At 47.7% G+C, this 12,566-nt stretch overlaps 1 protein-coding gene across 3 annotated transcripts; it reads left to right on the top strand.

The window, feature by feature from the left end:
* Positions 1–2,949: 2,949 nt before the first annotated feature.
* LOC109773667 (F-box/LRR-repeat protein At3g48880) lies at positions 2,950–11,707 on the top strand. Of its 3 annotated transcripts, none has more exons than XM_020332376.3 (3): positions 2,950–3,372; positions 9,774–10,141; positions 10,832–11,707. In XM_020332376.3, exons 2-3 carry the CDS (start codon positions 9,786–9,788, stop codon positions 11,439–11,441), a joined length of 966 nt encoding a protein of 321 aa, XP_020187965.1. In that variant the 5' UTR covers positions 2,950–3,372; positions 9,774–9,785; the 3' UTR covers positions 11,442–11,707. The 3 variants fall into 3 exon arrangements, with proteins under 3 accessions (XP_020187965.1, XP_040258678.1, XP_040258679.1); XM_040402744.3 differs by lacking the exon at positions 2,950–3,372 and adding an exon at positions 6,885–7,119; XM_040402745.3 differs by lacking the exon at positions 2,950–3,372 and adding an exon at positions 7,948–8,087.
* Positions 11,708–12,566: the final 859 nt, after the last annotated feature.

Below are 12,566 nucleotides of genomic sequence, written 5' to 3' on the forward strand. Positions count from 1 at the left end.
GTGGTGGCCCGTTTGTTCCGGTTGTGCTCCGCACACCGGTACCACCAGTGCCCTAAGCGGTTCTACCGCTTAGGACTTAGCCACCCAGGGTACCAGGGCCAGGCGGTTGCACCGGCGCACTACCGCTCAATCACCGCTCACAGGGGTGACTCCCTACTATTTCAAAGCGGTGGTCGAGCGGTGGCCGAGCGGTTGTTCCGGTTGTTCTTCACAACCGGTACTACCGCCTGTCAGGTTTTCTGCAGTGTAACCATGAATCCCGGTTGTACCGGGGTAATGAGCGGTTGTACCGCTGCAGTGCTGTTTTCGCAGTAACGGTTGGATTTTAGGGTTTGCTATATATAGGAGGTTCTTCCACCTACCACATTCAGCTCTTGCCTCTCTCTCTCTCCACCATTAATGCCCTTCAAGCTTTCTTGCCTGATCTCTCTCTCTAGCCACTCAAACTTGTTGATTTGCTAGGGATTGAAGGAGGAGACCTAGATCTACACTTCCACCAAAGGATATTTGATTCCCCCATACTTTCTTGTGTGGATTTTGTTACTCTTGGGTGTTTGAGCACCCTAGACGGTTGAGGTCACCTCGGAGCCACATTCCATTGTGGTGAAGCTACGTGGTTTCGTTGGGAGCCTCCAATTAAGTTGTGGAGATTGCCCCAACGTTGTTTGTAAAGGTTCGGTCGCCGCCTCCAAGGGCACCAATAGTGGAATCACGACATCTCGCATTGTGTGAGGGCGTGAGGAGAATACGGTGGCCCTAGTGGCTTCTTGGGGAGCATTGTGCCTCCACACCGCTCCAACGGAGACGTACTTCCTCTCAAAGGAAAGGAACTTCGGTAACACATCCTCGTCTCTACCGGTTCCACTCTTGTTTATCTCTTACCTTTACTTGTGCAAGCTTATATTGTGTTGTGTCCCTTGGTTGCTTGTGTGCTTGTTGTTGTTGCATCATATAGGTTGCTCACCTAGTTGCATATCTAGACAACCTACTTTGATGCAAAGTTTAAATTGGTAAAGAGAAGCTAAAAATTGTTAGTTGCCTATTCACCCCCCTCTAGTCAACTATATCGATCCTTTCAGAGCTCCCATTGGCTTCTTGGGCGTAGACCCATGGATATTGCACCTCTTATCTTCGAGGCATCCTCGATAAATAACTGGAAAGTTAGAGACGCTCTATGAGACAATGCTTGGATCTTCAACATCGCCTTCTACCATTATCTCCATCCAACACATTTCACAAATTTTTCACGCTTTGGATGCTTCTCCATGAGGCGCATCTTGATGAGCACACCCAGGATGACATTGTGTGGAAGCACACGACTAGTGCGGGCACTACTTGACAACTTCTGTGTACAAGGCTCAGTTCCTTGGGAAGATTCTTTCTTCGATGGAGCATACCGTGTCGAAAGTTTGGGCACCACCAAAAGTTAAATTTTCTCGTGGTTGGCAATCCAAGATCGAATTTGGGCCACCGATAGACTAGACAAGTAAGGGTGGTCAAATTGTGGTCTTTGCCCACTTTGCAAGAGGGTGCAAGAATCCAGCAACCGCCTCTTCTTCAAGTGGCGGTTCACTCTCCGCCTTTGGAATATGGTCATAGAAAAACCGCAACTTGACAGCATTGACACATCATCATGGTACCTTGAGCACAATGTCGAGGATTGGTGGGCTAACGGTTCGGTCTTGGCATCCCCAATAGGAAGGCCATGACCATCCTAACCATGCTTGTTTCTTGGTCAATTTGGAATGAGAGAAACACTTCTTCTCCCATAAAAGCACCCCCCTGCGATCTTGCTTAACATGGTCGTCGACGAAATGAAGCTTTGGTACCGCGCATGCAAAAGAAATTAGGGTCATTGTTGTTGGGAAGAGTAAGAAATTAGGGTCATTGTTGTTGGGAGAGTAATCTTGTTGATGGTTGTGGGGACCTTGTAACTCAAACTTTATTCCCTTTTTAATTATATATAAGGCAAATCTTTTGCTTCCGTTTAGAAAAAGGGGTCCGGGGAGCACTTTTACGCAACATTGATTCAGAAAATGTAACCTCGATACCATAATGGGGGAAACACCCAGATATGATGGATCATTGTCGATGACAAATTTAAAAGAGTAACTATGCAATTAAGAGGGTAGGGAGTAACATACTTTGACACGCAAGCAGGGATAGAGTCGATACAATCACATCACATGGGTGTTCTTACATCAGGTGTTTAAAACAGAACACATCACATGTCTAATCCCCCCGTTTTCACAAAAAATTACCATCTTGGCATACTGATTTGGTCCCCAAACCACGATTTTGACCAAAATCTAATAAAGCTGCAGATATAGTGTCCAAATAGTTTTGAGAAAAATTTGTGCACATGGTTTTCAACACTACTGCACGTGTTAGCCAAAGCCATGCCCTCGTGTCATTTTCGTTTGACTCTGACGTCAGGCGATGCACCATGGCAGAGAGATCTTCGCAGGAAGATAACATGACCGAGGAAGTCAGTGCGAGGCATCGAACGCATCACGCAAAAGCAGATACCTGGCAGAGAAAGAAGCGAGGAAAAACAGCTTACCACCGGCAGGCAAAATCTATCTATCTATCAATCTCGGAAAAGTAGACGGGAGGGAGAGACGGCAGCAGGGTGACGTCGCAGAGAGAGGGACAGCTGAGGCGGTCACCGCAGGGGAGGGGACGGAAGGGAGAGAGGGCGCCTTTTGTCGGCCTCCCCGGCCGTCCGCGTGGAAGAAAGAAAAGGCAGCGGCAGCGAGGCATATTCGTCCCCCACTTGCCCGGGCGATCGGCGTCCGGAAAAAGCCGCGTTCGCCGCACGCTCCACCGGCCTCCGCTGGCGACGAGACCATCGGCTGGACTGCTGAAAGGGGCTGGCTCCTTTTCCCTCTGCCCGGTTCCCACGTCCAGAGGAGAGTCTCACACGTTCCAGCTCTACTGCCAGGTTGCAGGATCGGGTGGGAGGAAGGCGCGACGATCTGATCAAGCCAAGCCAAGCCAATGCGTCCAGCATCATTGGAACGCAATTAACGTCGCCTTAACAAACCGTTCCGTTCCACGGGAATTCAACAGCAGCGACCACAGCCAGGCTGAGGCAGGCCGACGCGGTACTTAACGCCCAGCAATACGCACGCGCCCGCTCCGCTTCGTTCTCTTCGCCCCGGTTGAGTAGGCCGAGGGGGAGAGCGAGACCCATGCCCGACACCGTGACGCCCCGCAGTTTCCGACCCAGCCTCCGCCGCTCGTCGCCACCGGTGGCCGCCGCCGGACCAGCTCCCGGCCCCGATCTCCTCCTCCCGAGCCAGCGCCCGTCGGGGCCGCGCCGGTCGCGCACCGGCTTCCTCCTCCCCCTGCCCCCGGAGATCCATTCGGGTAATACTTCTCTCCCTCACTCTCCCTCCTGGCTTCCCTAGGCCCGATCGATTTCGCGCCCCCCTAGTCCGCGCCGCGGGGAATTGGGCCGAACCCGTCGCGGGACTCCGCGTCCGCCTCTCGCCGTCGCTGGATTAGCCGTGAATTGCCTGATGTCTGCCCGCGCGCAACTGGTGTCGATACGGTTGGTTCCTCCGCCGCCCATGAGTTCGCGCGGGTCTGGTGGTCGGTTGGTGCTGACGGATTGCGCTCCTAGGAGTATGGGAACGATGGAATTGTTCGAGATTCATGCTCCTGTCTGTCTGTCGGTTCGCGTGTCGGTTTTGGTGCTCGTATGGTTCGTGGGATGGACATCGCCTAGTTTCTCTCATTTGTCCTTGCGCTGCTGAAATTCTCTTTGCGCGTGTTCGTCGGAAAACACGATCCATTCGTTCATTGTTAGGTTCTTGTGTTTTCCCCCGTTTCACTCTACGGTAGATTGTGCGGCAAAACTCCGAACCGTGTGTCACTGGTTTTGTTTTCTATCGAAAATGGAACGGGGGCGAGGCCAGACCCATTGAAGAAAAAATTGGGGGCTACCTTGTCAAGGGGCGGGGGGATCATCCCCAGTGAAAATTGCATTTATGGCACCTGTGCCAGTCACGGGATCAGTGGATTAGTGGTGAATGTGATAAGATTCGACCTTCTTCAAATACCCCTTCTCCTCTCTCAAGAGATTTTTAGGTTGTATTTCTTCTATATTGTGGATGAACTAGAGTTATATAGTTGCATTTCCTTCCTATTCCACTACAATTCTGAGTAGGCTATCGCAACTGTAACTATGAATTTGGGCTTTCAGCTTTGTTATTTCGTTCCAGCTATTGCAACCGGAAAATGTTACTCAGCGGAGGTCTCTTAAGGTGGTTGTTTAGCTGTGGGAGTAGCACATTTCCCATTTCGCCAGTTTCTTTTTTTTAGGGAAAGCCTTCATGGCGCTCCCATTTCTCCAGTTAAAAGGGCTGCTTTCTCTTTTTAATGTATCTTTGTTTTGCTTATATATATAGGATTTGTAAGTATGCATTGTATGTATGTACCTTTTCATCTTAATCTCCATGTACTTGTTCTAATGCACAATAAAGTCTGCTGGTTTAGGCCAACTCCAACGCAGCGACCCAAACGGATGCGGATTTTGTCTGCTTTTTGTCCGTTTGGCTCGGCTCGGCAGACGCCAATGTCCGTTTTTGTGCGCTGGCCTGTAGGTGCGCCCAACGCGGACGGACGCATTTCACATTTGCATTCGCGGAAGGACAGATTTTGAATATATTTTTAAAAAATGAAAAAGGCAGCAACTCTAGTTTTCATTAAGTAAAACTAAAAAACATTAGATAAAAACATAGAAAAAAAAACAGCCAGTGGTGGGCGGTAGATCTAGGTGGCATCGGCGTCGCCCTCCTTGGTCATGGTCAGGTCGATGTAGACCGGAGCCTCCATCCACGGGAACACCTGCTGGAAGGCTGCCAGCACTGCTGCCTGCTGCTGCTCCGCCTGCCGCTCAGCTTCCATCTCACGCTCAGCCGCCTGCCGCTCGCCCTTCGCCAGGTGCTCGGCCTCCTTGTCGGTCGCGCCCACCCACACGGCCGGGCACGAGACGTACACCGGCACCATGCTCGGCCACAACCACGTTTGCGCAGCCTCAGGCGTGGGCGGTGCTGGCGGCGGTGGGGGCGCGTTCGCTTGCATTCCGGCCGCCAAATCGGCCAGCGCCTGCGCAAGGCCAGGCCACCTGGCGAGCTCGTTGAGCTCGGACTCCTCGGTGGCCCTCTTCTCTGCCTCCTCGAGGGCCCACAATGTAGGCCTTCTCCTCCTCCTCCTGATCCTCCTTCAGCGGTGGTGAAGCAGGTGCATGGAGCGCATGATCAAAGGACAACCGCCGTAGCTCCTCGTGCTCGGTGGTGAACCATGCGTTCCAGTTTGGCGAATCCACTGCATATGCTAGGTCCTGGCAGAGGTCGGACAGGAGTTGAGCACGGCGGCGCGTGGTCTGAGGTCGGCACCGCCAGCATCGGAACCTTGTCGGGATTGAGGTGCCACCCGTGCGGCAGGTTCACGTCGGGCCATGGCACCGACACGCGATGCTCCCAGAAGTACTGGTAGCGGTGCACCGGCATGCATAGGCGAAAGCGTGGCCATGGCTCAGCACCTGGCAGCGCCATGGAGCGGTGGTGAAGCAGGTGCATGGAGCGCATGATCGAAGGACAACCGGCGTAGCTCCTCGTGCTCGGTGGTGAACCATGCGCTCCAGTTTGGCGAATCCACTGCGTATGCTGGGTCGTGGCAGAGGTCGGACAGGAGTTGAGCACGGCGGCGCGTGGTCTGAGGTCGGGACCGCCGGCATCGGAACCCTGTCGGGATTGAGGTGCCACCCGTGTGGCAGGTTCACGTCGGGCCACGGCACCGACACGCGATGCTCCCAGAAGTACTGGCAGCGGTGCACCGGCATGCATAGGCGAAAGCGTGGCCATGGCTCAGCACCTGGCAGCGCCATGGTGAAGTTGGCCGGGCGGCGTCACCTCGATGAGCTGCCGGCCTTGTGGTCATTCTTCCAGAACCCCATGGTGGCAGCGACTAGGGCTGGGTTGTCGGGCGGATGGGGGACAAGAGGAAGAAGAGGATTGGGGAGGAAAGCATTAAAAAGGACGGGCGTGGACTGGTTTTGTTGAAGGACGTGCGGGCCCGAGCGCACGCGTGGAATTTAATAGGACCGGTCGGTGGTGGTTGGGCGACCCATGTGCGAGCCCGAAGCAGATACCGACTGGACGCGTGGCGCGTTTGTCTCGTGTCCGTGTGGACGCAAATTGGGCCCAAATTTGGGGCGAAAGTGTGTCTGAGACGGACACCGAGCGAACAGAATTTGGGTTTGCGTCGGCGCGTTGGGCCGTGGTTTTTGGTCTCGTGGACCCAAATGGACCAAAGCGGACAAAATGGGTTGCCGCGTTGGAGTTGGCCTTTAAACACCCTTGATGAATGGGTTGGAGTTTACTTTTGGGTTCATCTTTACTGGCTAGTATGGTGTGGAAACAGGCTAGCTGATAAGTTGAATACCTTAATTGTTCAAATCAAGTCAAATTCTGGTACTTATCAAGTCACGGCTCCACTAACTGTACATACCTTAGTAACAAACAGCACAACATTTTATTGGCGGCATTGAAAGCGGATGGGGAATTACTTTACTCTTTTGTTAGGTTCAACCTACGTAAATTCAGGTTTCCATATGAGCTGCACCTGCACTATGTATTCTCATTCCTGTCTTTGATGAAAAGTTAGCTGAATACAAACTATTAAGTTACCTCCCTACTTTAGAAGTTAGCTCTAGCATGCATTGCTGCCTCCGTTTGATTTTTTTGATCTTTTTTTGATGTATTAGAAGGAGCACACAAAAGCTGCACACAGATTAGAGAGCCAAAGCCATCAGTGGTGATATTATCCAAAAACACAGGCCGACGCTGTATTTAACGCCCACCAATACGCCCGTGCCCGCTACCCCCTTCTTTCTCTTCAACCCGGTTGAGGATGGCCGAGAGGGAGAACGAGATCCACGCCCGACACAACGGCACCTCGCAGATCCCGATCCAGCCTCCGCCGCTCATCGGCAGCAGCCGCCGCCGCCGCGGGATCATCCCCCGGCCTCGGTCTCCTCCTGAGCCAGCCGCGGTCGGGGCCGCGCTAGTCGCGCCCTGGCTTCCTCCTCCCCCTGCCAGATCCATTCGGGTAATACTCCTCTCTCTCTCCCTCTTGGCTTCCCTAGGCCTGATCGATTTCGCGCCCCCCTAATCCACGCCGTGGGGAATTGGGCCGAATCCGTCGTGAGATTCCGCGTCGCACTGTTGCTGGATTAGCCGTGAATTGCTGGTTGGTGCTGACGGATTGTGCTCCTCGGGAGTATGGAAATCATGGAATCGTTCGAGATTCATGCTCCTGTCCGTCGGTTTGCGTGTCGGTTTGGTGCTCGTACGATTTGTGAGGACATCGCCTAGTTTCTCTCATTTATCACCGCGCTGCTGGAATTCTTTTGTGCGTGTTCGTCGGAAAGTACGATCTATTCGTTCATTGTTAGGTTCTTGTGTTTTTAACCCGTTCAACTATATGGTAAATTGTGCGGCAAAGCTCTGAACCTGTGTCACTGGTTTCGTCTTCTATGGAAAATGGAACCGGAGCGGGGCCGGCCCCTGTTGATTGAAGAAAATAAATTAGGCGGCTACCTTGTCCAGGGAGGGAATGTTAAACAGGTGTATACACAGTGTTGTGGATCATTCCCAGTGAAAATTGCATTTGAGGCGCCTGTACCAGTTACAGGATCAGTGGATTAGTGGTGAATGTGATAGATTTGGCCTTCTTCAAATACGCCTTCTCCTCTCTGAAGAGATTTTTAGGTTGTATTTCTTCTCTGTTGGGGATGAAATAGAGTTTTATAGTTGTATTTCCTTCCTATTCGGTAGTCACTACATTTCTGAGTAGGCTATTCGCAACTGTTACCATAAATTTGTGCTTTCAGCTTTGTTATTTAATTGCAGCTATTGCAACCGTAAAATGTTACTCGGTGGATGTTCTTAAGGTGGTTGCTTAGCTGCAGGAGTAGCACATTTCCCATTTCCCCAGTTAAAAGTGCTGAAATCTCTTGTGGGCTACTCTCTCTTTGTAAATCTATCTTTGTTACTCAGCTTTCATAAGCACGCATGGTATGCATCTACCATTCTTCTTAATCTGCATGTACTTGTTATAATGCATAATAAAGTCTGCTGGTTTAAACTCATTTGATGAATGGGTTGGAATTTACTTTTGGGTTCATATTTACTGGCTAGTATGGTGTGGAAACAGGCTAGCTGATAAGCTGAATATCTTAATTGTTTATATCATGTCAAGCTCTGGTACATACCAAGTCACGGCTCCACTAACTGTACATGCCTTAGTAACAAACAGCACAACATTTTGTTGGTGACATTGAAAGAGAATGTGGAATTACTTTACTTTTTTTTGTTGGGTTCAACATACATTTCCTTCAGGTTTCCATATGAACTGCAGTATTCCCGTTCCTGTCTTTAATGTAAAACTAGCTGATACAAACTATTATAGTTACCTTCCTAGTTTAGAAGTTAGCTGGAGCGTACATTGCTGCCTCTGTTTGATTTGTTTCTATTTATTTATTTTGTATTAGAAGGAGCACACAAACTCTGCGCGCAGATTACAGAGCCAAAGCCATCAACGATGGTGTTATCCAAAAACAAACAACAGGCGGCTAAGGAAAACAAAGTAGGCCTAATAAAAAAGCGGAAGGTGGAAAAACAATCTACAGTAGTGCAAGAGCTACTCCCCCCTTCCCAAAATCTAAGGCACATAAGTTTTATCCTAAGTCAAACTGTGTTAAGTTTGGGAAGAAGGGAGAAGTTGCCTCATTCCAGGAAGTAACAATTGATCGTGGTTGTTAGCACCTTAGTATCTCAGAATTAATCCTTTGATCAGATTGGTTTAACTTTATGTTTTAGCTCAATAATCCTTAGGTCGCATTTGGCAACTTGGGAAAAAATGTACAACCAGATGAAATCTGTGCTACCTTAAAAAAAATTAGGTGGTGGTGGTGGTGAGTTCACTTCCCACTCCACCCCAATCTTCCTCATCTATCTAGAACCCACCAGACTTGTCCTGTTTGGAAGAGTTCACTCCCCACACTATCGCATCTCCCTCATCTATCTAGAACCCACCAGACCCCTCCTGTTTGGAAGAGTTCACTCGCCACGCCATCCGTATCTCCCTCATCTATCTAGAACCCACCAGACCCCTCCTGTTTGGAAGAGTTCACTCCCCATGCCATCCGCATCTCCCTCATCCATCTAGAACTCACTAGTCCTCTCCCCACTCCACCCAATCTCCCCTACTCATCTAGAACCCACCAGACCCTCGGGTTTGGAAAAAAAATTCCATAAATAAAGAACTAAAAATTAATGTACTCGGAGCTCGAACCTCAGACACGCTTGTAGGTACGCCTTTTTTGTTTGTTTTATCATCGTTTTAGAAACTGTAATACCGTAGATTTAGAAGGGATTCAACACTTGAGCTATATTGTGATCGAATAAAATATAAAAAACTGGCTCACATTGTACCTAGTGCTTACCATATTTGTTTGCATGTCGAGGGTCACCATACTTCTTCTCACTAGTTATTGCATTGATCCCAGAAATAGAATATGTGGTAATTGAGCCAATTTCCTGTTCGTTTTGTGAACTAACTTGTTTCATTTTATCACGTGTACTCATTCATATGTGTTCATGGACACTCATATTTGGGCACAAGCTTTTATTAGTGCCATGCATATGACTGAAGCCTGGCCAGATCTTTTCAGCAATTGATGTGTTTTTGTTGATTTTCAGGATTTGATAATAATGGGGGAGAGCAAATGGATGGGAAAAAGATGGGAGGAGATGGATACTGATGTTCTCGTGAAGATATTTAAGGAGCTAAACTTGGTTGAGCTATCACCAGTATCTCAAGTTTGCCGCTTATGGCGTTTGGCCTGTTCAGATCCACTTATATGGGGCACTCTTGACTTTGGGCTTCTAAAATCCAACTTCATTCAAACAAGAGCATCTCCATATATTTGGGTTGATGACAGGTCTGACAAGAGGCTTGCAAAAATACTACGGGTGGCAATGGCAATTAGCCGTGGAAATGTTAATTGTATGATATTCCATTACAATCTGTACATGAAAGATGAACACCTGCATTACATCTCACAAAGGTAACTAGTCTTTGCTACGTAGTTTTATTTATGTTTTGTTTCTGTATTCCGCTATATTAAATCTGCATTACATCTCACAAAGGTTGCTTTAATTACGAAGCTCGTGTGCCCAATGAGCTTCGTAATTAAAGCAACCTTAAGACATTAAATTGGTGAGGGGTTAAAATATTATTGCCTTTAATCTTCATGGCTTGCACTGCCAGTTTTGAAGAACTAGATGATGCCCCGCACGTTGTTGCGGGAATGTTTTGCAATATTTCGATGAGGTTTTGGTTATATGAAGCATGAATATTTGAAATAATAGTTTTTAAACGAATATAAGAATTAAATGTAAATAACATAATAGAATGGAATTAAAAATTCCATGCATGCATGTTTGCATGTTGAGGTGGATTTTTATTATGCATAGTTGCATGTTGAGGTGGGCTTTTCCCATGCATGTTGAATGATGAAGTGGCATGCTTGCATGTTGAGAGAAATATGTTAGTGGGGGCTAGCTATTTAGATATAGAAGATGTCTGTGTAGCCATTGAATCTATAATAGGTCCAAGGAATGTTTTTTAAGTTGAATGGATGGTTTTATATCATTGATCATATCTTGACAATGCTCTTGATGCTCAAGTTTTATGGCGTGTCATTGTAAATTGAGGAACGCTAACAGTAAATAGTTGTGTACTCCTTGTTTAACAGATCTCCTAATCTAAAACGATTGGTTATGCCAGCATGGAACCGCATTTCAAGGGCGGGAATATGCCAAGCTATTGAAAGGTGGGGAGAGCTGGAGTCCTTGACTATGCCTACCATTGGTCATCCTCCATATATCATGGAGGGGTTAGCCAATAGCTGCAAGAACTTTAAAGAGCTCAAGATCATGGGTTCATTTGATCTCCTATTTGCTTCAGCAGTTACCACATACCTTCCAAAGCTGAAAGTCTTGAGCCTTCGTTGCTCAAAGGTGACAATGGGTGCCTTGCAATGTGTTCTGAACTCGCTGGAGCATCTTGAGGTTCTGAATATTTCCCACTGCCTGCTGTTTGAGATGGCCACGAATGGGCGTAGGCAAGTGATTCATGAGCTAGATAACAAAGCTCTCGAGAGAGCTTCCCGGCTGCGGGAGTTCCACCACTGCCAAAGCAGACAATGTGTCGCATGCCAGCGGATGATGCTGGATGAAGGTATCTTGCGGTGGTATAGGTATGAGGACTGGTTTTGGCGACGGGATGAGGTGAGATCGCTTGATCTGAAAGATTATGGGAGGCTGTTTGGTGCACAGTGTGAGATGCTGACATCGGTGGATTAGATGCTAATCGGGAAATAAACCTGCCTCCTCATTTTAGAAGCTTGCTGATGACGAGCCAGTCATTCGTAAATCGTAGCAAAGCATCGGTAAGCTGTAACCCCAGAGAAATAATGGCAATAATAATGTGCATGCATGGTGGTGTGGATAGCTTATGTTGTAAATGGATGAATAGTCTGTCTTGTTTGAAGGTGTTGTTGCATATCTGTGGTGTTCAGAATGTAAAACTCAGAAACATATGCTTTGAAGTGGTGTTTGCATTGGACTTCGATTCATGGTCATCGTGTTTCTTTCATGCACGGGTTAGGCTATTTCCAGGCCCAGGTGGGCTGTGATGGAAATAACCCAGGTTGGCTATCTCCAAGCTGGTACTTCATTCGGTGCCTTTATTCTTTCAAAAGAATTTTCTTCCAATTTGTTTGTTGTTTGAGCTATATTTCTGCTGTCAGGTAGCATGTCGTGATCTTCCTACCTGCTTGTCTGAGGCTACGTCAGTGAAGGTGTTTTCTTTTGCGAGGAGTGAAGTGTTAACATTAGTGTGATACTTCACCATTTCATAATGTCGATTTTTTGAAAAGTTAAACTTTGTAAACTTTGACCAAGTTTATAAAAAAAGTATTCTTATCTACAATACAAAATATATAAAATATGAAACAACATGTTATGATGAATCTAATGATATATGTTTGGTATTTTAGATTTAAATATTTTTCTTCATAATTTGATCAAAGTTTGTAAGAGTTGACTTTTAGAAAAATCTATATGCACCGCATTATGAACCGAGGGAGTACTATCTTACACTTAAACGCAGTGGAAGTGTTGAACGCTCCCGTGATACTATCTTACACTGAAATGCGAAAAAATAAATGGAGGGTGCTATTTAAGAACGTCGTTGTGCTATCAATCAATAAACAACAAGTACACACCTTTTTCTGAGAGACTCTAATCTTCATAATCAATCATGTCAGTATAAAGAACACGAGAATTACAAAAATTATAATAAGATGCATGGACTATCTAGCGACGACTACAACATTGTAGTGAGTCGAAGGCGTGCCGCCGTCATCGATTCTTCTTCACAGGAGTCGGGCAAACCTTGCAGTAGACAGTCCAAAAATCTCTGTGTGA

Source organism: Aegilops tauschii, chromosome 1 (genome assembly GCF_002575655.3).
Source record: "Aegilops tauschii subsp. strangulata cultivar AL8/78 chromosome 1, Aet v6.0, whole genome shotgun sequence".
In the NCBI taxonomy this organism is placed as follows: Eukaryota; Viridiplantae; Streptophyta; class Magnoliopsida; order Poales; family Poaceae; genus Aegilops; species Aegilops tauschii.